Raw genomic sequence first — 23,782 nt, forward strand, 5'->3', positions numbered from 1 at the left:
TTTGTAGGTAACATTGAGATGATAAAAACCACGTTACATAAGGTTACGATAAGTTGTTGATGTTGGTAGAAGTCTTTGTGTGAATGAACACCGTTGGTCGGCCAATCCAAAAAAAAAAGTCTAAACAATTGTGTCGTGAGCGGCTGTAGTTGAACCTTTATAAAAAGCATTTAACACATAGTTTCCCATCCAGAGATTCTCAATCTCTCAGGCTGCAACCCACAGTAACCATTGTGCTATTCTGTAGGTACACATTAAAAAGACGAGAATTTTAGATTTTTATTCTTACGAGAGGCGATTTTGTGATAGAAGGCAATCATCATTGCTTTAGAAACGCATTACCTCATACAGAGATGCGGATGATTAGATCAGCAGGGAGAGATATATTTTCGGGTATGGAAGAAAAATAAAAGTTTTCCTTCTGGTTACTTGTCTGTGTTATGCACATTTTTATTACGGTTTTCTTTTATCAAATCGTGCCCCACTATCAAACACTAATCACATTTTTATTTGTTTTGTTAGTCAAAGATCATATTGTTGTTTATTTTTTTTTTTTTCTGATGTGTGGTTGTAGTTTTCTTCCTCACACTCACAAGCAGGATGGCTTCCACTGCTACCTGCTTCCAACACTGAGATGTTCCGATCAAGGTTCCAAACCACACTGACCTGGACGAGGGAAAATGCCTGTATTTATATTTTTGGTATTCCAAATATTTATATTGATTTTATGTTCTGCTGTCTTGCTATAGATAAGTTTTTACACATCATTATGTCTTCCAATGGAAGCGTTTTCACAAACAGGTGGTCAGTAGGAAAAAGGCCATCGTTATAGATTCTCATCATGGCTGTAAACTATTTCTACACAATTTATGAAATTCTTACGAAACTTGTGTATTATGAAGTTCGATTGCATCAATAAATGTCGCGACTATGAAGAGTCCCGGTGGTCGTCCTTCTTTTACAAACATATTTTCAAACACGAAAGTCCTGCCGATATCTGTTCTGCTTGGATGCCGCCATCAAGACCATTTTGCTGGTTAATCGTCATCATGTGAGTCGGCTACTTACAACTTATTAATGATTTGGTTCTAGAATTGTCGCATCCAACGAAACCGCTCGAACGCCGAAGAGTATAGGAAGTAAGGTGAAACAATGAGGATCGGGTTGATTTTGCATACTCAAAACTGTAAAGCTAAACGTAGTAGAGATGTGTGATGCTTCCTAGAACTGGAAGCCGTCCATTGGCACAGATTGATCGGCGTTAAATTGGAACTGGTTGTTCTCGGTGGACGGGGCGACGGCCACGTCCTCCTCGTCATTGCTGAAGTACGTCCGGATGATGTTGAAGGTTTTCTCGTAGATCTCGGTGTTTTGATGCGACTGCAAGAATTCGATTTTGTCCAGACCTAGTGGTGCGGAAAGAGGAGATTGCGATTAACTGATGGACAACATATGACGATTAGCAACTTACCGTAGCATTCCTCAATCAGTACAGCGTACGGATTTGGTTTAACCTTGTGTTGGTTGCCAGCCTTGAGTATGTTTTCCAGTCCGTTCAGGGCGACGGTCACAATCTTCGGGTCCATCACGGTGAGCAGCTCGCACATGGGAGGTACGCAGCCAGCTTGAGCCTGTAGAGAAAAAAATATTCGTAATTAGTCACGTTCTTCTTTAGCAACTTACGCACGTTTTATGACTTTGATACCCAGTACATATTCAAACGGTGCCTAAAAAGTAACTAACAATTGAATGAAGTGCATAAATTCTTCCTTCCCTATCATTGGAATGCACGTACGACCCCCGTTTCATGGAAATCTTAAATCTCCCTACCATAGTCGAGTGCTAGTTGCCAATCTACCCCCGTCTAATGTTCGGGAGAGGTGAACATCAGGTCCGTGTGCTATCGGTATTTTTTTTCGTTGGAACTGGCGAATAACTTCGTATAGCTCTGCCGATGAGATAATTTTGCTAATACCGTTTTAAGACCTCCCACCATTCAGAGTTGCTCGTATAATCGCGTTTGGTGTAAAAACACCACCAGTTTCTTTGTTCTTCCTTCATCATCTCTCAGGGCATCTCTCAGACTAGAAGTGCTGATGTCGTTCTCCTGTCGTTCTTTCTCATACTTCCGGCAATGCAAAATAAGGTGTCGCACGTCGTTTACGGTTCCACAGCAACCGCAGGTGGACGGAGGATCCTTTTTCAGCTTTTTCAGTGTGAGTCAGCCGCGTGTGGCCAATCCTCAACCGTGTTAGGGCACGCTGGTCAGCGACGCTGCCCTGGTCTGCCCACCAATTCGTATCATATTTTATCTCCCTTAGCTTAGCGTCTCTAGACTCATACCACCGGAGTCGTATCGCCTGTTTCACCATTCGTAACGCATCTTCGCCAGGGATGCGCCACAGTATTTCCGTTCAAACCAGTATGCCCGAGGATCCAGCAGAAACAGACAGATTTGTTTAGTTGCTACCGATTCTAATGCCAACAAGCAGCTTGCAGAGTCCGTTAATATCATCATGTCGTCATTGATATATCGCATAGTTACCGCCTTCTTGATGGCCTCCGCCGAGAAGACTCTGCATTCTTTCGGGAGAATAAACTTTCAGACTAGGCCATGGAAGTAAAAGGCGGACCCTACCTTGCCATCATGCTTGGAGCCATCTGTGTAAATTACTGTGGACCTGTGAAATTTGGTCGAAAGTAGCTGTTAGACAGGACGAACTCTGTCTGGTGGGTCGCCGGCTCGGACACTGTTCTTTACATCCCATACTATCGACGGTTTACATGCGTGCCAAACACGATTGCTTTGCCTTATAAGCTTGCAGATAGCGGGAAGCGCTGTACCCGTTACTTCGGAAGCTCGATGAACCAGCGGAAGGATGCTGTTGTGTCGACTTTTAGCTAACATCCGAATGGCCATCCCTGCGGTAGACTGAACTGCTAATAGTTCGAATGGTAGATTGCCAGCTTCAGCCATGACCGATTAATCGGGCTAGTTACGAACGCTCCGGAAGCGTAGCGGACCATTGTGTTGTATGCGGGAGCGAGACTTTGCGGTGTTTCCGGACCTTCTCGGCTAACTAATCCTATTCCATATGTCAGCTTAGCGGTGACTAAGTCGAGCCCACCTGCAGAAGACTCGTGCGATTGCCACGCGGGAGTTTCGCTCCGATCATCTGCAGAATCCTTAGTCACGATTTGCAAGCTTTCTTGGCTACTGCGGTTTGAACGTAAGTGTTCGGTCGAGAGTGACACCTAGAATCCTCAGAAGGTTGGGCTTCGGGATGGAGGGTGGCTCTATGGTGACGCTCTGTGTCGGCTCACGGCGTGCATTTGGACTACAATAGAATGTTTGCGATTTCGTCGCTGATATTGTGAATCCAAAAGTCAACACTCTTCGTCCACTTATCCACTGCCAGGGTTTGCAGAAATCGCTCTCAATAGATAACGAACAACGATAAAAGAGAAGCAAAAATCTCCTCGAATCATTCTCGTTTGGATTCAAACCCTGTCCACTGCCTTGACTGCCGCATTCAGTTTCCGATGGAAATCTTCCCCCTTTGACCTTCGTACTACGAGAAGGATGTCGTCCGCGTTCAGAAGAATTTGAATTCCGTCTGGCAGGACACGGAAGATCGACTGCATGGCCACGAGGAACAACGTCACGGACGTGGAATCTAGAACAAAATGCTCGCAGATCTGTTTGGGACATCCACTTTTGCCATGGTGGTTAAAGTGGCAGCAGTTTCTTGATGTTTATCTACAACGCACTTCGCCCATATTGCTTCTATACTGGAGGAACGTCTCTATAATTATAGAGAATAAAAAGAAGGCCCATTTATTATTCTAGGATTTCTTTTTTTCTCTCATTATTGAGACGTTCCCGTCCATATATGTTTTTAAAAAGCGATGCTGGGCATTTTGTCACATCTATCTTATTAAATTTTGTTTCTTCTTTTTTTACACGGGGAATGCGTTCCGTGTAAAAAAAAGTTTTCAGTTAAAAATTCGAAAATCCGTGTAAAAAAAGTTTTATGATTTCTCGACGAATCATACAAAATGGAGCAACTTTGAAAAAATTTTGTATGTACACGGCCGTGTAAATCCGTGTAAAAAAAGAATCGGTTGTATTTCATCTTTGCATGTCAGACTCCAGCAGTGATGTATGCGTGATGAAATTCGCCAGAAACCCGAAAGCTTAAAAGCCTTTCGTATCGTCACGGATGGCAGTTTACAAGCCGAACAAATAAATCAACGATAGTCTTGCACGTTAACAGCCTTTGTAACTCAAGGTTTTGGACTTGGTCCCTAGAATTGGGACCAATGTAAGAGGTCGATCTCCTACTGACTTATGGATCCTAAGAACTCCCATAGAGTCAACGTAATAAATCCACATAAGCCTCCAACCTGAGCTGCTGATCGTTTCAGTCTTTATCTGAGCACAGATCCGATTCATATCGTCCTTTTTTTCTTTTTAATCAAGAGATGTTCAGCCCTAGGCTGGCTCAAATCTTTCCTATCGACTTCTTTTATTTCTTTTTTGAGGTTCTATTCCCAAGAGTCCCTTGGTCTGCTTCTGCTGGGATGTCTTCTTTCGTCAACCACGACGAGCCACCTCCATTTACGCTTTCGGAAATCCCTCACGTTCAGACGATCGATATTTTTCGTAATCAATGACTACAAATACAGTCAACTTTCACTTGTTGCAATATGTTATGTACAGGCGACGATTATGTTGGGCGTACTAAAACAAATATGAACGTAATGAAGTCAAAAATAAAATACAAAAATGTTTTTGTTGATAGCACACATTCTCAATTGGAGAGTCGTGTATACCTCTTTTGTCTCTTGTGTCCGAGAGAGGCAAAAACACATTAATAAAGTTAAAAAAATGTTTCCGAATTCGGATAACTTTGCGCGAACGATTCACAGATACAGATCTAGTTCGTCAAAATGAATCGTGCTACAGACCCCCAAACAATTGCCGGTTTTAGGAGGACGGAGGACGCCCCACCAACCAACACTGAAACAACTTTGTATGGATGATCCGCCGTCTAACAAACCAGTCATCACCGTTCAATAAAGCCACCGAGATGTGTCTCTTTCGCACTCACCCGAATGTCACACCGGAGTCAATCTGGTCAATTTGGTAAGGAGCTGCATTCATTGCGAAGACCTAATCAAGGTGGTATCGCTTGTTAAATATGACATCACTGGCATGAGTTTTACAAAGTTGGAGACACTGTTTTGGAAGTTTGAATACGAACTCAAAAAATGTGGAGTCGCTTTTGAACCCGTTCACTATTACGATCTTCCTTACACTGTGACCTTCACATCGGAACCAATATGCTAACCTAACCTTCGAGCCAGGTCAGGAATTTTCTCTTTTAGTTCTCCACCGAGATGCGCATTTACCGATAGCCCTAGGCTTGGAGAAGTTCCTATTCCACTCATCGTAGCCGACTCATTTGCACCAGCGACCAGCAGCCGTTCCGATCCTGCATTCGAGCTGAGAGATGGAGGCTCCCGAACGCCATCCATAGGCATGTATTGAGCATAAGGGAGCATTCTACTCTCTGATTCGTCTCCCGCTCTCAGTCTCACTTCAAAACTACAAATCGGACAGCGAAACTCAATTTTTCCGTTAGCTCTGGGGAAGCCACGATGTCTCTCATCAACGTAGCCGAGCTCCTTCTGCCAGCGACCAACAGCCGTCTTTGTACTGCGTCTGAGTGGGAAGATGAGGTCTTCTGAATCCCGGGACCTGCATTGCTGTATGACTTTCTGGAATTCTATTTCACTTCAACTGCAATTACGTATGATTTTGAGAACACAGATAACGATCACCAGGCGATCCGGTATAGTGTTGGAACACGAATGCCGATGGTACGACGAGATATTAGGACTCGTAGGCAAAAATTAAAAAGGATCTTTTTATCGAAACATTTCGAGCAGACACCGGCGCTACATACTTTAACGCAGACCAGCTGACGGAAATGCTAGCGAGGGCTTGCGATGCGACGATGCCCAGGAAATTAGAGCTAACGAACAGCCGGCGGCCAAATTACTGGTGGAACAAATCTCTTGCTAACCTTCGCGTTGCTTGTCTCAGAGCTAGGAGATACATTCAGAGGGCAAGGTCTGAAATAGTCAGCGAGGAGCGAAATATACTTTTCCGTGATGTTACTACCGCGCAGAACCGAATGCCGCTCTTATTCTTGGACGCCCTCTCTGCAACTTCAATGACTGTCCTGGTTGCATCCACCGTCGATCTGCCTTGAAAAACGCCTGCCTTCAAAAAATCTGGCGTCAAAAACGCCTTAATAGTGCCAGCCAGGCGTTTTGAGCCCATCGCCGCAGCGCTGCATGGAGTGCGGATCAACGATTTCCAGTGTAAGATCCTTAGGAGCCACTTCCAGAACCGGATTCTAGTTTACGATACGAATTCGGGGTAGAAGTCGATCAGGGTTACGACGGGCTTTCCACAAGGGTCCATATTAGGCCCAACGCGGTGAACGTGATGTAAAACGGGGTGCTAACGTTGAAGTTGGCCAAAGGCGTGAAGATTTACGAATTCGCGGATGATATCGTCCTAACGATAACCGGTGAATCACTAGAAGAGCTAGGTGGAAATGCTGGATGAATGGAGCCAAATTACAGCCGGCTAATCACAAAACGGAAGTGGTGCTAGTCAGCAACTGCAAAGTGATTCAGCGGATACGGATTACCATTCGAGGGCACGACATATCGTCGGTGCGGACGCTGAAATATCCGGGGTGATGATTGATGACCGGTTGAATTTCAACACCCATGTCGATTATTCCTGTGAAAAGGCGGCTAAATGATCAGTGCGTTAGCAAGGATCATGCTGAACATCGTTCCAGCCTGGGGAGCTGCGCTCAAGACGAAACGTATCCTCAAAAAGTTGAATAGCGTATTTCGTCTAATGGCTATCCGAGTCGTGAGTGCGTACAGAACAATTTCGTAGACAGTTTACGTTATCGCCGGAATGCCTCCAATCTGCATAACCCTAGCAGAGGATATCCAGTGCTACCAATGGAGAGGTATACCAGAAATGTGAGCAAGACGGTAGGCTGGACGAAGTAGCAGCAGGAGTGGGACAATGTGGAGAATGAAAGGTGGACCCACCAGTTCATCTCCAATGTGTCGACGTGGTTGAATAGGGAGCATGGAAAGGTGAACTTTTACCTAACACAGTTCCTGTCCGGACACGGCTGTTTCTGCCAATATGTGCACTGGTGTGGCCATGCGCCATCGCCATTATGCCCGGAGTGTACTAACGTAAAGGAGACTCCAGAGTACGTGGTATTCGAATGCCTAAGGTTTGCGAAGAACGTAAAGGAATGCCTGCCCTAAGGGCGGACAACATCGCAGAGCGAATGTGTCACGAAGAAGGCAGAACTGTAGTGAAGTGACGCAAGTACTATCAGAGCTGCAGCGTAGATGGAGAAGGGATCAGCAAATAAACGTCGATTCGGAGAGGAATCCAGCACAGTAAGCAGTGCTGGGCCTCGGGTAGTCGGGGCCCCGGTAAAACGGAAGTCTCTTGCCAATCGGAATCGTCGGACCGACCTCGGCACTCGAACAACCAACCTGTTGAAGAAAGAAGAATGAAATGCTACGGGCATCCAGGGCACCGCTAGTGTGGACGTTATCTATCACCGGAGCTGTCGGACCACCTCTGTAACCCGAAGACGAAGTCGTCCCCTGCGATAGCCGCTGGTAGTCGGGATACCATCTGTGCGGAAGTTTCCTTCACCGGTGGACCACCCTCGACACCGGGGGGAGGTACGACATGTAGCATACCGTGAGAGATTTTTTCGCAAGCTGTCATGATAAAGAACTGATTCGGGAGGCATAACCCCATGATAAATTTCTTTAAAAAAACTCCAAACGCGGGAACACTTGTTCTGATGATACATTTCAACTTGTTTTACAGAACTATGCGAAAAATATATGGTCTCCAACACAAAATAAGCGCTTTATCATCACTTCTCGATGGGGGAAACCAACCCGATTATGCTTTTTTTACACTTACATAAATACAAGTAATGATAAACTTGATTTCATGGCTTGTAATAATACGAAACAGTTTTTGCCTCTCTTTTATCGTTGTTCATTATCTAATGAGAGCGATTTCAGCAAACCCTGCCTATTGGATAAACCCAACTGCTAAAATTAGGTCAAGCTAAACATAATTCAACAACTAAACAACGCACTTACCAAGTACTTGATCTGATCGACGGTGCCACCGCTGGTGGCATTCGTGATCGCCCAGGCAGCCTCTTTTCGCGTCTTAAAGTCCGCCTTGGAAAGTAGATCGATGATGCTCGGGAAGATGTTGGCGTCGATGACGGCCTGGATCTGTTGCCGATTGCCGGCGGCTATATTCGAGATGGTCCAGCAGGCCTCCTTCCGGATGGTTTCCTTTGGCGAAGTCAGCAGCTGCAGGATACACGGTAAGGCATTGCAGTTCAGAATCAGCTGCGTTTGAGTGTCGTTGCCGGTGACGATGTTTCCGACTGCTCGCAGGGCCGCGGAGACCACATTGTTGTTGTTGTGCCTACGGATGCAAATGATTAACTATCAAGAGAACAGAAAAGAACGGAGGATATTGCGGCCAATTTAACTCACATCAATAGTTCGACCAGCCTCCGACAGCAGCCGGCCTCGATAACTGCCTGGATGTTATCGTTCGGTCCATCGGATAGGTAGCTCACAGCCCATACGGCATCGCCCAGCACTTCTACATCGCTATGGAACATCAGCCGGGCCAATATCGGTAGCCCTTTCTCCACCTTGGAGAAATCTGGTGGGGGGTTCTTTCCGCGACATAAGTTAGACAGGGCCCAAACGGCGTTTCGGGTCAGATTTAACCGGGTCGACGTGCTCAGAACACTGAAACCAAGCCCGGGACAATTTAATAATCATTGTTTAACGGATCAAAAGCAAAACACTTACTGCAACAATGGTTCTAGCACTCCGGCATCTAGTACGAAGTTCCTACACTCCGGAGAATCACCAGCGATATTGCCCAGCGCCCAAACGGCCTGCTCCTGCACGTCAACGTGAGGACTTTCCAGCAGTTTGATGAAGATGGGAACCGCACCGGCTCCTATCACGACGCTGGTTTGCTCTGACGTACCGGAAGCGATGTTAGTCAACGCCCACGCTGCCTCGAACTGTACAACAAATACATAGAAATTGTAGAATAAATTTTTATCAAACCAAGAACAAAAGTTACCTGCAATGTCGAATTAGATGTGCTGGCCAAAAACTCGACAAACCGCGGAACAATGTTATGCTGGATGACCAGATCGATCGGTGGATTCGGTTCCTTGGAAAGCAGTTTGCGGAACTTCTGTGTAGCTGCCAGCTGGTCTTCCACGTTGGTACTGTACAATGCTTGGATGGTTTCCGGTTTGATCAGAGGGTGCGCGTCCGATGTCTGTTGTTCGTCCTAAAAACAAATACCTTCCGTGTAACATCTACGTCTACTACCTACACGACCTTCGTCGAACTTACTGCTAGAATGGCGTCCTGGTCCAGATCTTCGTTTACATTCCTCCGTTTGATGAGTTGCTCTTCGCGCTTTTGTTTGCGCAACTGGATGCCTTCTTCTTCGCGCCGCCGGCGCATCTCTGTTGAGTCCAGGCCAACATTCTTATACCGGTGTCGATGCGCTGCATTATTCGACATCTGAAAAAAGGGTAAGTGCAATCGGTTAGAAGAGTTCCATGTGGCGAACAGATTCGAACCAGCATTGATTTGATAAGTAGTATTGAGTTTGGCTTTTCAAGAAGGAATAAATTCGGTGTTGTAGATTCATTACTGCTCATAACAATAGTAAGGTCACTTTTATATTGATGATTATCTTTGCGTTTGGGACTAACGCGTAAAACAAGTTCGTCTCTTAAAAGGCCTAATTGAATTTAACTTTTAGTGGGCTCGACGAGCGTAATAGACCAGTCCAGGGAAACAAAACATATCTTAAATTTTATTTATTGTGGTTTGGTCGATGACAAAGAACATCTATGTAGATGATTCATTGCAACTGTATCCAGACTTATATATTCGTAACTAATTCGTCCACCTAGAACAAAGGGAAGTATACATTGCCAAAGTGCAAAATACGCAAAAAGATAATGTCCTAAATACTAAATAATTTGATCCCTCATCCATCCTGCCTTATAAGCTGCTCTAAAACTAGCCCATATAGAGCAGTACTTGGGATTAGACGCCACACACTAGCATTCAGACTGCGCACACGAGTGACATTAATTTTCTTGTTTTCTTGCTTCATGTGCTTACTGCATGCTGCTGATTGAATCTTCGAGCACACGTAAAAAGTCTATGCTCCACAGTGCTGTTTGCTGCTGGGTGATTGTTTTTTGCACCCCACAGCAGCAACACGCGAACTAGGGTGCGTCAAAAATGTAGATGGTTTAGTTTCAGTTCCAAAGTTTTTATCTGTCTTTATCACCAGATATAGAATATCTTTATATAGGACAACATTCCATATGCATATACTTTAGTCCCAGTGGAATGGGGTGATGCGTTCACTCTGACATCAAGTTATGCAATACAGGGTGGCCAGTGGATTTTGAATTTTAAATTCCCGGTTTTTTCCCGGTTTTCTCCCGGTATTTTGGAAAATTTCCCGATACAAAAAAATATATAACTATTAGAAAAAATCGAAATCCCACGAATTTATAAATATTAAAAATAGAAAAGAACTTCCACATAAACGATTAATGCTTCCCCAGACCTAAGCGATTTCATCGCCGCGACGGAGACAGCTTAGTCACCGCGATTCTATCGTTGGGTCGCTGCAGGCAATGTTCCATTTAGGCTTCCATACCAATGGCGACAGAGTCACAGTCGCCAAGCGATAGAATCGCGTCGCGATTATCTCGTCGTGTGTGTTTGGAGGAGTCTTTATGTACTGCAACTGCAAAATTAATGTAGAAGAGTGGTTTTTGTTGGCTAAATAATACTATTTTTTTAGCTTTATTAGTTCGGTTGAGTGTTTCATGCAAAATGTTATCATTTTAAACAATTGTCAGAAAAAAATCTCAACAAAACAGCTTTTAAGACTAACAAATAAGCACTTTATTTTTCACATATTTAAGATTAACACATATGCTATGCGAAGCGCGTAAAATCCCTGCATTAAGCAACGAAGAACACAAATCATGCAAACGGTCGATCGAATCTACATAATTTGGTTTAAATCGTGCATGAGTTCTAAGTTATAAGTTTTTTCAAATTATCATGGTTGGAAATTTTATACATAATTGAATTATAGATAATGCAGTAACAAATTTTAAATACAATTATATTTAACTTTTTTTTTAGCATTTTTAGTATTTTAAGTAGAATTATATAAACGTTTTCAAAAAGCAACAAAGCTTAGATATTGTTTGATTGCTTTGGGAAACTTGTCATGCATACTTCTAATAATTATTCAAATTTATATTTATTTGAGTCCACCAATACGCTATCAGAAACAGGGCCTTTCAAAACTGAATTTGCTATACAACTTGTGAACATATTTTAATCCAAAACTTATATCTCATTGCGAAATTTCTGGAAGGGATTGTAAACAAGACCTTGCAAAGGTGCAGAAAAAATACGATTTTTACGAAAATTTTTAAAACATCTCCTCTGTATCGCATTTATTCAAACCATTCGACAATGAGCATGAGCATGAGCATGAGCATTATGACCGCACAATTCGTAGTTGCTACTCCGTGATTGACTGAACTTGCGAAATTGTACAGAGAACACAATGAATGGGGCTTGGGATTAGCTACCCATTCTCAATGTACACGTTTCGGGAGCTCAAATATTTTAAGTCAATAACGGCGCCGGCCACGTCCTTACGGTCATATAGGAATGGAAGGATTGTTAGTCCGACTCTCGTTGCTACTAGAGACCGAGTATACCTCTGCATCTCCACGATTGTCTTGGGATAGGATATCGTCTTAGTTACAAAGGATAATTTATCTGGATTCACTTTGGTAAGCGATGCGATCTATGGGATAGGAAATGACACTAATACGAGTTAAAAGTTAAAAAACATGCACGCCCGGTGGCATATGAAAGCTAAGGAGATTCGCGTTTTGGACGACCGCACGGAAGCGCAGCACTCTGTACTCACTTGTTCGATGGCTACAGCAAACTATTGAAGAACTCGCTTTTTTCGACCGCGCGCGACATGCGCATGAGCCACCGAACACAAGATGGATACTTTATTTCTTTCCCGACGACTAAAACACGCACTGCACTTACTTGTTCGATAGCTACTCTTATTACCGGCCGCGCAATGCAGAACAAATATTTCGGCCGATCGCGCGATCATTCTGCAGTCCGAAACAAGAGAAATCACGCACTGAACTGATTTTTATTACCGGCCGCGCAATGCAGAACAAATATTTCGGCCGATCGCGCGATCGTTCTGCAGTCCGAAACAAGAGAAATCTCGCACTGCGCAATGCAGAACAAATATTTCGGCCGATCGCGTCATCGTTCTGCAGTCCGAAACAAGAGAAATCTCGCACTGAACTGATTTTTATTACCGGCCGCGCAATGCAGAACAAATATTTCGGCCGATCGCGTCATCGTTCTGCAGTCCGAAACAAGAGAAATCTCGCACTGAACTGATTTTTATTACCGGCCGCGCAATGCAGAACAAATATTTCGACCGATCGCGTCATCGTTCTGCAGTCCGAAACAAGAGAAATCTCGCACTGAACTCCATTTATTCAAACCATTCGACAATTTGATAATAAACCTAATTTTCTAAGAACATGTGTGCAATGTTATATTTATCGAAAATCCATATTCTTGTTAACGTTTGAAAGTATAGTTCGTCCGTAATCAAGAATATGGATGAAATTTAAAAAAACTTGTTTACCGAACCTAAACCTCATATGATGTCACAACACAAATCAATATAATCAATTGTGAATCAAATTTCCATCGTCACAACTCTTTGATGCATCCTGACGATCGTGAAAGACAAATTTGATTTTTTTTGTTGAATACAAGATTATTGTTGAAAACGAAGGTTTTTTCAGCTTTTTTAATAGCTTTGGAAATGTTGCAATATTTGAAATAAAAGAGGAGGACTACAAAATATATTTATTGGAACAAATTGGAGAACCTAAAAGGAATCAATAATTAAAAATTAAGGAAAATTCAAATCAGATTTAATATAAAAAAACGGTGCAATCAAAGTTGAGTGGGTATAAGTAACCTGGAGTGGTAATTAGTTACTTCGTCTGAAACTCAAATTTGTTGGGGATTGATCCTTGATTGAATGGGGTATATAGGGTCTATAAATTTATAAATACATGACCTACTTTAGAAATGCGTATAAGTTTAAATGTGTTAAATTGTGAACTTTGGAATAGAATGAAATGAGTCTACCAATTCTCTCATGATTTTTGAGATACAAAGAGACAAATGCAGATTTGAAAATTTTCCTGGTGGTTATCAAATTTCCCGCATATTTCCCGACATTTTCCCGGTGATTTTCAACTCCCGGTTTTTCCCCGGTTCTCCCGGTTTTCCCGGTTCCCTGGCAATATAACGTGAAACAGCTCGTAGCTTGAATACCCTATTGAGTAGTATGATGTGAGAATTGCCGTTGCTAGAGTATATTTTGCCATGCTGGTACAAAGTAATAAGGTGTAAGTCACCTGTAACACATTTTTCAACCAAAATAAATCTTAAAATATTCGTTAGACGTTGGTCATTTTTTTATAATTTCTTTATTACTTAATTTAAGGTTTTATATCTAAAAACAGTCGTTTTGTTCCCAAGGTCACGGGGGTTGACGGCACTGAAGATAATATTCATCTGTGTGTCATATCACATTTGGAGCACTTCAGTGCGCCTCTAACGATTCACAGTGGATCGGGTGCTTTGCAGGCTGAGCTCCTGATCGTATGTCCCGGATACTTATCAGATATAGCTATTTACATGGAGGATCCGCTGGGGGTCATTAGTACTCTTCAAGGGGTCGGGAAACTAACCTATTTCTCGTCAACTGGAGGTAGCGGAGTGAAGTAGATTTGAATTGAAAAGTCATGAATCACAATAGATCATTCTTATATTTAAGAGACATTCAAATTTTAGAATGTTTTCAATTGGGAGTGGAGAACTGTTTAGGCTTATCAGGATTTGCATCAGGTTGGAAAATTCAAAATAGTAATGTCGATGCAATTAAATGAATAGAAAATAGCCTAATGATAGGAATCTGAATTTATGTTTCTCCATAACAATTAATATTTCTTACATAAACTTTGGTGATAAGTCTAAACTTCATAGCAAACCAGAAATCGACCAAGAATAAAACGTAGGATTAAAATATAAAATATATTGATCATAAAATGAAATAATAATATTATATAACATAATATAACATTTTAGATTTAGATATTTAGATAGGATGATTTTTTTTTTAATTTGTGTTTGAGAAATTGTTTAGAGTAGCCAAGGAAGAAGTTCACTGTACTATTGGATAGAAAAATAAAAAAAAAAATGTAATCCTTTGATTCAGTTTCCATAGAAGTACTGTTGGAAAATGTGCACAATAGTGGATTACCCGTTATTTTGAATAATTTCTTGTACAATTTGTTGTCAGTAAAACATATGAACTTTACTCTCGGCACTCTGACAACTTCCAGAAATAGCTACATGGGCCTACCCCAAGGTCGCAAAGTCCCTTGCTTTACAATTTCTATATTAAAGATATTGACACTTGTTTGGAAGGACAATGCACGCTCAAACAACTTGCAGATGATGCCGTGATCTCCCTAAGAGGTTCATGTACAAATGTCCTGCAAATACCATTGCAAAATTCCCTAAATAACCTGACTGTTTGGGCCAGACATTTAGGAATCGAGTTCTTTCCGCAAAAAAAACTCAATTGCTAGTGTTTACTAAGAAGCGGTACCCAGCTCAACTGAAACTAAAAAAGATGACATAAACCAATCTTTATCTTCTAAATACCTTGGGGAAATGCCGAAAAAGGATCCATTTTATCCGTTCTATCTCCGAAGACCTCATCAAGCTATATAAAACGACTATTCTCTCTGTTATAGTGTATGGCTCTTTCTGCTTCCTCTCAGCAGCTGAATGCCATCTAATTTAACTGGAACGAATTCAATATCGTTGTTTGTGTATTGCGCTTGGCTGTATGCATTCAACGCATAACATGAGCCTTGAGGTGCTTGCTGGAGTCCCTCCTTTAAAGCACCGTTACTGGGAGCTCTCACTTAGAATATTGATCAAATGTGGAACATTTAACATACTTGTATTAGAAAACTTCGATAATATGCTTGAACTGGTTCATCGTTCAAGATACCTATCTCAACTACATATCGTCAGATCTCTGTCTTCCATGTTATAATCCACCTCGAGTTCACTTCGTCAACGACAGTTCCTCAATTGAATACGATCTGTCCATCCATACCAGATCATCTTCGACAAATATCTATCCCTTCCATTTTTTCTGAAAAATATGAACATGTCAATTGCAATAACAGATATTTCACTGATGGTTCTCGCATTAACGGATCCACTGGCTTCGGTGTTTTCAACGTAAGTTCGTTTTATGTTGCTGAGCTGACAGCAATTAATTTCGGGATTGGGGATAATTTCCGATCAGCCCGTAGACCATTATTCCATCTTCTCGGATAGCCTTAGTTCTATCGAGGCACTCCGGTCGAAGAAACCTGTTAAGCACGCATTTTACTTTCTTACAACTATAAGAGAGCAGATGCGTGTTTTGGTCGAAAGATCATTCAAAATTACCTTTGTATGGGTCCCATCCCATTGCTTAATCTATGGCACTGAGAAGGCGGACTCGCTAGCAAAGGTGTGTGCGCCCACACGGTAGGTGAAGGTGAAGTTTATGATAGACAAATCTCGAATAACGAGTTTTCCCCATTAGTCCGTCAGAGTACTCTTCAAAATTGGCAAATGATTTGGTCACACAATGAACTTGGATATTTTCCACAGTTCCTAAAGTTTCTGCGCGAGCGTGGTTCGGAGGTGAGGACCTACGTCGAGGCTTCATTCGCACAATGTCGAGACTTATGTCCAATCACTATTCACTAAACACACATCTCTACAGAATAAACCTGGTCGATAGTTACCCCTGTAGGTACGGAGCCGGTTACGATGACATCGATCACGTAGTTTGGTATTACTCGGAAAATGACGCCTCCAGAGAGCAACTATTGGATACCCTTGTGGCCCGAGGTAAACAACCCTTCCGGGATATAAGTTTTGGGAGATCGCGATGTGATATATATGCAGGCCATCTATGCCTTCCTTTGCTTGGCTGACATCAAAGTTTAATGCCTTTATTCTTCTCTTTCTCAGTTTTTTGCCTTTCTCGTACAACAAAGTTGTACCGAAAGGCTATCATTTCACTCCAAAAACGAGCTTTTTATAGAAGCCTCGGAGACCCATAGTGTTATATATCAATCGACTCAGCTCGAAGAGCTGAGCAAATGTCTGTCTGTTCGTGTGTATGTATGTGTGTACAAAAGCTAAGAAAAACATTAGACAACTTTTCATATAGTAATCATCAACCGATTTTCTCGCAACAAGTTTCATTCGACAGGGGACAAAGCCTAGTAGATCACTATTGAATCTAATATCGATCGACCGTTACGTTTGAAAGTTGTAAAGAAAATGGTACATCGAATCATATGAACGCTATATAAGGTTTGTGTCTTGGCTGAGTGCGAGATAAGCAGTATCACCAATCGGTGAATTAAGTTGGGTTTTTTCTTGTCCGATTCTGTTTATCTGTATGTACCACGAAGCTCTGGCCATCCGGAAGATGCTTCCTGACGAACCAAAATCAAGCACAACGCCACGCAAAACCGTTTTCAACGTTCAACTTCAAACGGATGAGCAGTTGAAATAACCTAAACCCAAATCCCTTCCCCGTCCGTCCTGTATGTCCTGTATGTCCCCTCCCAACTAACTGTTAAGATAAGATGATATACCATGTAAAAATATCATACTTGAGAATTGCGGCTTCGCAAAGTGTCACACACGACTGAGCCTACTAAACAAATGAACTGGTTAAAAAAAAATAAAAGAAGAAACAAGATATTGATAGATAGAGAAAGGACAAGGGTTTGTAAGGCAATGCTAAACAATTCTTTTGTAGTTTTATACATACTGTATCTAACACTGACTAAAACAGTAATAAGACAAAGTTATATAAGACCTTTATGTTGAAACTTAACAGACAACTGACAACAACACAGTGACAATAACAGATCTAAAATACAGAAGACAAGTTGTGTTTTACATTTTTACAAGTTGTATTATAAAACTTACAATTATAGAAATGACTCAGTAAATAATCAACGCCTAACGTACACATAAAGAATACTGACATACTCAAATTTACATTTTGACAAAACTTTGTGCTATGAGACTGACTTGACTGACCAAACCACATTCCTGAAAGTTTATGTTAGGATTATGTTAGCAGATTCCCACAGTTCGGTGTTCATTTGGTCCGGCATAATCACTTGTCAACTTTCAAAAACCCACCCCGTTCATAGCAATCCTAAGGGGCAAAAAAAAAAACTAAAAAGTCGTTTTGTTAAAAAAAAAGGTAAGTGTAACGATTTTGGCCACTTTAGTGCCTAATTTGGCAAACCCTGAAAAATGCATAATTTCCAAAAATAATCGATCAGTTTCAACAGAAAAGAAGTATAAGAGATATATTTCCTGTTACAGCTAATAACACCATCGAAAATTGCTTTATTTTTGGAATTATGTGAGAAACTGGTCAAAACTGGTACAGTTACCCTTCACCAAGATTTGAAGAAAATAGAATTGATAGAAGGAGACTTGGAAAATTTGTCGGCTTGGGGTAATACAAAAGAACCAGAATAATTTCGGTTTAAATTAGAGTTGATTCAAAACAATGGATTTAAATTATAAAGTTAACCATACAAATTAGTTGTGACCAGTGATAACTTACGTTTACCACCCCGAGGGGTGGCGAATTTGCCCCATACAGTAACTAAACGCTTCAAAAAAAAACATATTTTAAACCCATATATAATATATCTCGCTTAACTTTTCAAAAGGTCCTAAGTAACATTTTTTTCATGATTTAATTTAAGTATTGCAATCAACAGATTAACATGAAATACGTTGATTGCATTATTCAGATTAAATCATGAAAAAAATGTTACTTAGGACCTTTTTAAAAGTTAAGCGAGATATAAACCCAATTTTATAAGATGTTTGAACTTTAATAATCAATATTCTTGCATGCAAATATTATAGAAAAGACCCTGAATAGATAGCTAAGAAAGAAATCTGCAGTATGCGGAGGTACCACAAGAACCGGAGTTTAGGGAGGTGATCTTGCCCCACTTTTCACTAGCAAGCTCGGCCGACCTACCCCGGCCCTTAAGTTGCATGGCCGCCGCATTTGTTTGTTTATAACTTTTTCCTCAATTTGTGTTCATCGATGAAAATATGTCACAGATGTGCCTAAGACTTGTACATTTATGACAGTGAAACCGTTTGTTGAAAAGTCTATTCAGACTGAGTACAGACCCTCCGAAAGCAACTCCCGGAACATCTCAAACGGTGATCCTTTTCGTTTAGTGTTGACAAAACTGCAGAATATCTTCGGGTTTCTGCGCAGATTGTCTTGCATTCGCTGCGTGTACCTTTTATACAAGAAACGATTGTCAATCCTTATGATTATAGCTAACACGATTAAATTGCTGCTTCGTTAACGGACAGCGTAATCTACAGTACTGTTTAAGCGATTTTGATTGTATTCGCTTGAGTTGTCGAAGGCGTGCATTACCCTACGGAGGCTTACACGCATAGAAACTTAGTATGGTTGTATCAATAAAATGGTTTGTCAAATACAACTAACTATTTTTGTTAAGCCAACAATAATATTTGTCGGTTGAATAAACACGTTTTGCGGGATCGACAATTTTGTTAATTGATTTAACCAACTAGTTTGTTGATGGTGAGGAAGTTTTTTGCAACGTGTATGAAAATTTCATAGTGTATTGTTCAAGACAAGTGAAAAAAAGAATAAATATTTTACTGAACAATTTTGTTTATATTAATTTCTGTTTTGAAATCGGTAATTAGTTGAGGTAAACAAGAAGTAAGTATAACTATCAACAAGTGAAAATACTGAATAAAATAAAATATTTTTGTTCTAGTGGATAAAAGCAACAGATTAGCAACTGGTGATAGGTGAAGCTACAGATTACCATCGTTGATGCAAGTTTCCAGAGGTAAAATTCAAGGATTCTTAAGGCAGAATTATTAATTTGCAAATTAATTAGTAGTGTATTTGACCAATATTTTCAAAAAAAAATCTTAATAAAAATATGAAATGTTATTAAATATGATTTTTTTTTTCATTTTATTATTTACAAAAAAAAATAAAAGAAAAAAGTGGGCATAAACGTCAAAATTAACAAACTTATTGTTGAATCAACAAACAGGTTTATTAACTTAGCTAAATTGATTGTTGAACTCACTACCATTTTGACAGCAAGCGATAGCAATCACGATTGTAGAATGAACAAAAAAATCGGGTTGAATTCAACAAAAATGTTTGTAAGCCCTGAGATAACAAACATGTTTGTCGGGTTTGACCCAATTTTTTGTTAAGCAAACAAACTATTTTTCTGCGTGTAGGAGCAGGGCGCTGATGTGGGACAAATTCAGTCATGGTATCTGTTGACGGCGCCAAGCTCTTCCAACCGTCAATAGGCCTTTTCACGAGACGTTTAAAAACAGCTGATTTTATCGTCAATTGACAGTTCTTCTATGAAAGTGACAGCTTCGGGATTGCAGGCCTGTTCAGCGGTTGTAAACAAATGCAGTCCCAGCATTTAAGCATTTAATTGTGCAGTGGGAATTGAAATTGAGCCGAGAAAGGCAAGGTAGAAAATAGTTAAGTTGCGAGCAAGATTTGAAGAATCGTAAGTTGGAATACATTGTTGTAATAGTGCTGAATATCAGACAGAAAAATTTCCTTCTAGGTAACCTAGACACGAACAACAAAGGTTGCGTTTGTCGCACTAGGAGAGTTGGGAGTAAAACGCCGAGCAAAATCCCATGATCATTAGTACGAAGATTTCCATAAACATTCCTTATCGATTCAATTTGTTCGTTCTTCAATGTAAATTCGTAAGAAAATCTGTTCGGGAACTTCTTCGGCAATTCCTTCAGAATATTTGGGGATTCCCTTGTAAATTTCTCTACGACATCTTTTAGCAATTTCCTGTTTTTGGAAACCCCTTTAGAAGTTCCTTCGAAAAATCATTTAGAAATTCGTTCGGAAATACAATTGACGCTCCCGTTCGCGTGACCAACATCTATTGTCAGATTTTCTGAATATGATACACTGCGCGGCGTTTGTAATGTTCCCAAATGGGTACTTGCACAGAACTTCACGCGGCGAATGACTGTCGAAAGGTACGGCCGCGCCAAACGATACACCGCAATGCTATTCACCCATAAGAATCAAGTAAACGGGGTGCAGAAAGCGCGGCGGTACCTTTCATGAAGGGTTCGCCGCGTGCAATTTTGAGAAAATCAGGCAATAGTTTGCTTTGATTTAGCAGTAAAAGTATTTTTGTCATCAAATCACTTCTATTTGTAAGCTGTGAGGCTTGAGCTGGCTATGCAAGCCGTAGAAAGTCCGACTCGCAGCCGCAGCACGCCTTTTCACTTTACGGATAACATTATTATCGCTTACGTCACGAGTGTCCTGCTGCTCTGATAGGTCATACAATTCTTCAAAGCAATCAATCCGCGCTTTGGAGGACTTCCAAGAAGGGATTCAGCTGGCACCTTTTTTATCTTCATGACTTGACACGGTAATTGCTCAGCCCTGAAACACAAGGGGTGGCAGAGGTGTGGATGTTTGGGTTCCACACTCAGAAATGAGAAACGATTATGGGGATCTTTGCAGAACGTCTCAAAATGCGACCTTTTCGCTGGCTGTTTAGAGTATTACGGGTTCGTCGCAAATGTATTATTATTATTATTTATTCAGACTAAGGCCGAAGTGGCCTGTGCGGTATATAAGAGTCTTCTCCATTTGGCTCGGTCCATGGCTACATGTCGCCAACCACGCAGTCTACGGAGGGTCCGCAAGTCATCTTCCACCTTGCCTGCTACGCACCTCGCCTTCTTGTGCCCGTCGGATCGTTGTCGAGAACCATTTTAATAGGGTTTCTGTCCGACATTATGGCTACGTGCCCGGCCTACCGCAGTCGTCGCAAAGGTATATGGAAGCTGAATTTTTGTAATTCATTATGGTCGTTTTGTAAAACAATATAGGCACAATCATTTATCCGATTGACACTATTAAGATTCCATTTGACTGGGACCACTAGTCCATTGAAGCTATTTACTAGATCAAGAATGAAATATGATCAAATAAGGTTACTGGCGCATAATGATAATAAATAACTTCTCGTGCTCGCGACACATGCACGCGACTCTTCATGGTGTACCTACTTTTTGAAAAGCAATAATGTTTTATAATAATCAATTCTCGCGCTTAGTTTCATAGGGGCGTAACTGTATAGATCGATTTCTCTTCGTCGATGTTTTCTTTTTATCATTGTATCAAATTGCGCTAGTTTGTCGATAATTTGATGGTTTGGTGTGATAAAGGATGATTGTATCTTGCACCAGAATCGATAATCACGGTTGTAGCTTTTGAAACAATTGAGTTAACGAAATATAAAATCGATTAAATTATTTGAAAATCCAAATGTACAAATATTAAGTCACAAAACAGTTGATGCCCGTGAGCAGTAATAAGCGGAAATAATGATTAGTTATTTTCAAGGAATGTAATTGTCACTGAAAAATGCATAAAACAAGCGTCAAAGGAGAATAGCGATAACTCTTTGTCCTCATCTGTAGAGGATAAAGACAATGTTGCGTTCCGTTTTATTTGCAACAAACATGGAGAGGAAATTGTTGTAAACTTTTCAAACTGCGATAACTTGTATGTTTCAGAAGTAAAACATAAATCTTGTGAACAGATGGTTAAGTTTATGTCTAAACATTGATAACTGATATTTATTTAACCAAAAACATCATCAAAAACCGACTAGTTTTCAAAATGCGCGGCAGGAGATCATTGTCCTATTCTGTTGCAGTTTGGGACAAACGCTTATTGCGAGTTGAGTTTGTCCCAACATTTACAAGATAGGACAATGTCGTTGTCATTGGCAATGTTGTTATTTTACATTCCTTGGTTGTTTTAGATATTTTTTTTCGTAACGAACGAAAAATGGTAATTTCAAAGCAAAGAAACAACATTTCATCATATTTGTTGTTATCACACACCATTACATCATGTTTTGGTGCAGACGAAATTGATCGCAGAATAAATGGTCCCTATCGTCTACAGGTAGGATCGATGACAAATCATGAGTATTTTTGTTGTTCGTTATTTAGCATTTTTAAAGGGGCCATTACACAGGTCTTGTATTAATAGCTTATTCTTATATATATAGGATTTATTTCAATGAATATGAATAACATTAGCTTAAATTCTGGCCTAACTTTTTATTCGAAATAAAAATGAAATGCAGAATACTTGAATAAGAATGTATTTACTTTTCATTTTGAAAATGTTGCCCATGACTATTCAGATTGGTGAAATTCTACGAACAGTTTTTAGTGACATACCATTATTTGAAACAAATTTATTTAAAAAAAAAAACAACCTCGTACGAGAAAAATAAAAATCGTTAATTTTGCAGTTGATAAATTCATTGAAACATATTCCCCTTTAATGCAATTTCTGGAACACCCTAACGCACACACATCTTGATGAGCGCAGCCAGGCAGCAGAAGCAGTAGTGGGAGAAGTCACCTTTTTCTTTCGACGCAAAACCACATTTCCAGCACTTTCTGAGTCACTGCAACACTATCGCACGGCAGGTAAGCACCCCAGCACTTCCGTTCCGGACAGATTACTTACTTTGTTTGCGGCTTCGTAGGTGTAAATTAGCGATTTTTCACAGCACTGGAGAACACTTTCACGTTCATCAGAAAACCTTTGAAAGATTTTTGCCTGCAGCAGGACGACAGCTCCGTCTACTTTGACGTTTGTTGTTTTTTCGCACACGAATCGAAACAGGGCCGCCTGGAGGATTGGAAGTCTACAAATCGGCGCAGGGGTGTGAGAAATGTAAGTTTGGAGTTTGGCTTGGGCTTGGGAGATGGATTCTGTTTCTGTTGAAAGTTGAAACCTCGGTTGAAATAACTTCACATAAAGATTGTCGCTATCGTCTTTGCCTGGAACATATTTTGCTGGCTGGGATAAGCTGGAAGCAAAATGTCTTTGCAAAATCCACATTATTCACAGTTCTGTACCCATAATAATTATGAATTATTCACGCCATGCCTTAACCGGTTTGAAAATGATGAAAAATGAAATGTAACTATGTTTCATCTTCATATGTATTACAGAATAATGTCTAGCATTTCATCGCCGGAGGAGAAGCTCAAAATGAATCATTCGGGGAAGGCTGAAACTTTAAACCAAGCAAAGCCGTCAGAGGAACAAGATAAAGTAGAACTCATGGAGTTGATGCATACATACAATGACATTAAGGATGCCACCCAAAAAGTTTTAGGTGCATTGGCAGTGTTGGAGGGAGCTACCGTGAAAGAGATGCACGTTAGGTATAAT

General features: G+C 40.8%; 1 protein-coding gene across 1 annotated transcript; it reads right to left on the reverse strand.

Annotated features, from left to right (window-relative positions):
* Positions 1-413: 413 nt before the first annotated feature.
* On the reverse strand, positions 414-23,200 carry LOC134210494 (importin subunit alpha-6-like). The gene is made up of 8 exons (XM_062686538.1): positions 23,069-23,200; positions 9,547-9,720; positions 9,266-9,481; positions 8,983-9,203; positions 8,656-8,919; positions 8,245-8,584; positions 1,472-1,631; positions 414-1,406 (listed from the first exon to the last, which is right to left on the reverse strand). Exons 2-8 carry the CDS (start codon positions 9,718-9,720, stop codon positions 1,222-1,224), a joined length of 1,560 nt encoding a protein of 519 aa, XP_062542522.1. The 5' UTR covers positions 23,069-23,200; the 3' UTR covers positions 414-1,221.
* Between the last annotated feature and the right edge of the window lie 582 nt (positions 23,201-23,782).

Source organism: Armigeres subalbatus, chromosome 2, assembly GCF_024139115.2.
Source record: "Armigeres subalbatus isolate Guangzhou_Male chromosome 2, GZ_Asu_2, whole genome shotgun sequence".
NCBI classification, from domain to species: domain Eukaryota; kingdom Metazoa; phylum Arthropoda; class Insecta; order Diptera; family Culicidae; genus Armigeres; species Armigeres subalbatus.

Bases quoted from the DNA above. Each gene is read 5' to 3' on its own strand.
- LOC134210494 (XM_062686538.1), bottom strand. From the start codon at position 9,720: ATGTCGAATAATGCAGCGCATCGACACCGGTATAAGAATGTTGGCCTG. The intron at 9,482-9,546 runs GTAAGTTCGACG...ATTTGTTTTTAG, and splicing joins ACCAGGACGCCATTCTAGCA to GACGAACAACAGACATCGGA. The intron at 8,585-8,655 runs GTGAGTTAAATT...TTGCATCCGTAG, and splicing joins AGGCTGGTCGAACTATTGAT to GCACAACAACAACAATGTGG.